Source organism: Thermoascus crustaceus (genome assembly GCF_041956765.1).
Source record: "Thermoascus crustaceus strain CBS 181.67 unplaced genomic scaffold VTN00scaffold_5, whole genome shotgun sequence".
NCBI classification, from domain to species: domain Eukaryota; kingdom Fungi; phylum Ascomycota; class Eurotiomycetes; order Eurotiales; family Thermoascaceae; genus Thermoascus; species Thermoascus crustaceus.
The window spans coordinates 484651-488599 of NW_027192531.1; the positions used below are offsets into that span (position 1 = coordinate 484651).

The 3949-nt window shown below is 54.5% G+C and overlaps 2 protein-coding genes across 2 annotated transcripts in view; both read right to left on the bottom strand.

Moving 5' to 3' along the window:
- The window catches only part of VTN00DRAFT_7754 (uncharacterized protein), a gene marked incomplete at both ends in the record, with an annotated part of 1903 nt that extends 1560 nt beyond the window's left edge, over window positions 1–343 (bottom strand). The window contains one exon of the mRNA XM_069434532.1: window positions 8–343. Coding sequence (XP_069286020.1) covers window positions 8–343 — 336 coding nt within the window. The remainder of the gene's footprint in view (window positions 1–7) is intronic.
- A 2504-nt stretch (window positions 344–2847) lies between these two features.
- VTN00DRAFT_7755 (uncharacterized protein) lies at window positions 2848–3867 on the bottom strand (the record flags this gene model as incomplete). Its single annotated transcript, XM_069434533.1, has 1 exon — window positions 2848–3867. The coding sequence occupies one exon, from the start codon at window positions 3865–3867 to the stop codon at window positions 2848–2850; it is 1020 nt and encodes a 339-aa protein (XP_069286021.1).
- Window positions 3868–3949: the final 82 nt, after the last annotated feature.

Here is a 3949-nt window from a genome sequence, read left to right on the forward strand (position 1 = left end):
GGATGACACAGATCTCACCGGGCTGCAGGAAGATCTTGCCCATCTCGGTCTGGATGTCGAGGTTGCCCTGCTGCGCGACCAGCAGGAAGTCGCCGTCGGTGTTGCAGAACGCCCGGTGGTCCATGTCCGCGTTGATCATGTAGACGTAGAGCGCGATGCCCTCGCGCAGGTTGGGGTCTCCGCTGCCGCCCAGCGTGTGGAGGCCATCGACAAAGTCGATCTTCTCGTCGTCCTTGGGCAGCGGGAACGGTGCCCACTCCGCCTGCTCCGGCAGGGCCTCGACCTTGGGGTTCAGAGAGAGGAAGCAGTTCTCGATGTCGGACTTCGTGGGGACGTTCGTCATGTAGCCATCTGTTGGCTGTCAGCTATCTTATCATTCTCCGATTTTCATCATGGACATACTGTGAGCAGCCGCCGGCCGAGCGCGGTACATGTAGGTGCTGAAGTTGGCATGTCGCGGCGCCGCAAAGGCCGAATATGTGATACCCTCCGTGTACAGACCAAAGCGCGCTTCCTGAGGGTTGTTCTGACCAGCTGGCAGCGTGCCGGGGATCACCTCAGACTGGTGACGGTTCCCCCATCCGGCCTGATACTCGTACGGGTCGTCATCACGGGTCGGCTTGCGGGTTTGCGTGTCGGTGTAGTGAAAGACCTTCTGCAGGTCCTTGATGGGCTTTCTCTCCTTGATCGGGGGCGCAGGCATCTTTTCTTTAAACCCAAGACAGTCGGTCAGAAGAACAAGTTGTCAAACTTGTTTCTTTTCTTTTGTTTTCTGGCGGTGTCGCAAGAGCTTTGAGCTTTGAGCTGTGAACTTATTTCCCACTCCCGATCCCGCCCCCTCCCCCCCCCCATGACGCGAGAGAGTCTTAATTAAAACAAAGCTCCCCGAGCTCTAGGACCTAGGTCGTCGGCCCACCGTTACACACATACCGGTATCTGGGAACTCCGAAGCCACTGTTTTGCGGGGCTAACTATCTAACATGTGGAGACCCAGTGGTGGGTTGCCTAAAGATGCTGATGCCGAGAAAGCCCTACTGGATGGGGCCAGTGCGGTGCGGTACGAGGGACGCTTGCTGTCCGTGAGAACAGTAAGAATGTCCTCGAATTGATTCGTCACGCGTGCGATCAGACATCCGCATGGATGCTCCCGAGCCTGGTCTGTATGGAGATGTATCCGCCACCACATCACATCAACCATCAACCATCAAACGTCTGAACCCACCGACTTGGCAACCTCTGAATCTCGTCCTAGTGACATAACAGCTCCCATTGAGCCCTGTTCCATAAAGCAAGCAAGTCCCAGCCGTTATTACCTACCGAGGCTCATGGCTCATGCACTCCGCAGTATGAAGCCAGTCTGTTCCTCTAACCGTGGTCCCTGCCCCTCAAGAACAAACAGCCCACGTGGAGCAGTAGCACCAGGTCATGAGAGCATCAATGCATTTGGTACGCAGTATCGCTGTGCCATCCGTGCTCTGCATAATAATATAATGCAGAGGGAATAGTGAATGAATGACTCCCACTCAATGGGGCAACAGGACCTTTACAGATTCACACGTATTACTTTCCAGTACCATGACTATACAAGACCAAATAAAATCAAATAGCCTTCTCATCAATCTTTATTCGCACCTATGTCCAATTGGGGAGGTTCAGGTTCTCCGTCCGTCAACCAAAACCCATAATAATAAACCTGACCTAACTCTAAGCAGCTTTGCATCAAGAAATTGAAGAGAGAGAGAGAGAGAGAGAGAGATGCACAGTATAGATATGCAGTTGCATACCTACATACATGTACATCCACAAATGCCTCACTCGGTCACTCAATAAGAAGATCCTGGGCTATTATTGATTTTGTTGCAAAGGACATGGGAGAAAAAAAAGATGCCCGTCATCCAAAATATACTCCCCCCTCCGACCGGAAAGAAAATGCGGAGAAGTCGGTCAAAATCAATCAATATGATGGAGGTAGAAATACTCAAGTCTATCAAATGTTGATAATCATAATCATAATAATGATAATAATGGTTCTATCCATCTCACGTTGAAGTTTGAATAATACAACATCATGAGAACCACACAGTCGAACACGTGCCGCATGTAAAGAGACAGAAGTAGGCCATAGAACCCCCACTGATGTCATTCCATTCCTCTCCCCTCTTGTTCTACGGAATGGAGTACTTTGTAAACTCCGCGGACTGTGGACCGAGAAAAGACGAGAGCAGCACATCACATCTATTCACATCACACATCAACACCTAGGTACATGCCTAACTCTCTGTCTAGGTAGGTACCTAGGTACTATAATTAGAAACCGAACTCGGTTCGCTTCAACCGACAACTCAGCAACTCCTCCCGTCCGTTATTATTATTCTTACGCGGGATAAACTCCGATGGAATGAATTATTTGTCAATCAGTCGAGTCCAGTTGAGTCGACTGTGTTGATCGATCAAAGCCGGTGAGTGCTCCACTCCGCTCCACCCCGCCCATTTTCGTGCCAAGACCAGGCACTGGGTTCTACGGTACGGAGTTAGGTAGGTACCTAGGTTTTAATCTCAGGGACTGTAGTATAGTACGGAGTAACGGAGTAAGGGAAAGGGGGGGGGGGGGGGGGGGAAGGGAGTTTTGGAATTAATTCTTCATGTTTTGCGAGTCCAATGCCTTTTCTTCTGTCGGGTGTGGTTATACTTTTTTTTTTCTTTTCGCAGATAGATTTTAGTCGAGAGGAAATCATAGTAAAAGTGACTTTATATGTGCATAGAACAAATGCCTATTTACATGCGCAGCAAATGCAAACAGTACCGTAACGCTCCAACAGACATAACTATGTACATACAACACCCATTCTATGACTTCACGGCCAGAACATCCTCAACCATCCGCGGCGCCGCACCCAGGTAGTTCACCGGATCGCAGAGCTTAGCCAGCTGCTCCTCGGTCATCTTCGACGTGACCTCCTCCTTGGTCAGGAGGCACTCCAGCAGCGTCAGATCCTTCTCGATGCTCTCCCTGCATGCCTCGTAGACGATGTCGTGCGCCTTTTGGCGTCCGACATGCGGCGCCATGCCCATCATGACGGCCTCCGCGACGATCAGACCCTTGGTCGAGTGCAGGTTGTCGAGCATCTGCTTGCTGTGCACAGACAGGCCGGAGAGGGCGAAGTGCGTCTGGGACAGGGCGCCGACGGCGATGACGAAGCTCTCGGGGACGGCCACCCACTCGAGGTGCCAGGGTCCCGAGGCGCGCTCGAAATCGGCGACCATGCCGTCGAGGACGAGGCCGGCGTTGGAGCGGAGGATCTTGGACGCGGCGAGGATGACCTCGCTGGAGATGGGGTTGCGCTTCTGCGGCATGGTGGAGGAGGCGCCGCGGTGGGGGACGAAGGGCTCCGAGACCTCGCCCAGCTCGTTGGACGACATGATGATGATGTCCAGCGCCAGCTTGCCCATCGAGCCGCCCAGCAGGGCCAGGAAGTTGACGATCTCCGCGACCCCGTCGCGCGCGACGTGCCAGGTGATCGAGGGGTCGGAGAGGCCGAGTTCCTCCGCCAGCGCCTTACGCACGCGGATTCCGTCGTCGCCGGAGCCCAGGGAAGCGAGAGAGCCCGCGGCACCGCCAAACTGGACGAGCAGCGTGCGGCTCTTCAACTGCTCCAGGCGCTCCAGGTGGCGCTGGAATCCGGACAGCCAGACGGCGCACTTATATCCGAAGGTGACGGGCAGCGCGTGCTGCAGGTGCGTTCTCCCGGCCATGGGCGTGTCCTTGTACTTGGCGGACAGGTCGCGCAGGGTCTTGATCACGTCGCGGAGCAGCCGCTCGACGATGTCCAATCCCTCCTTCATCTGCAGCACGCTGGCCAGGTCCATGATGTCCTGCGTGGTCGCGCCCCAGTGCACGTAGCGGCCGGCCTCCTCGCCGCAGATGGCGGACAGCTGGCGCACCAGCGGC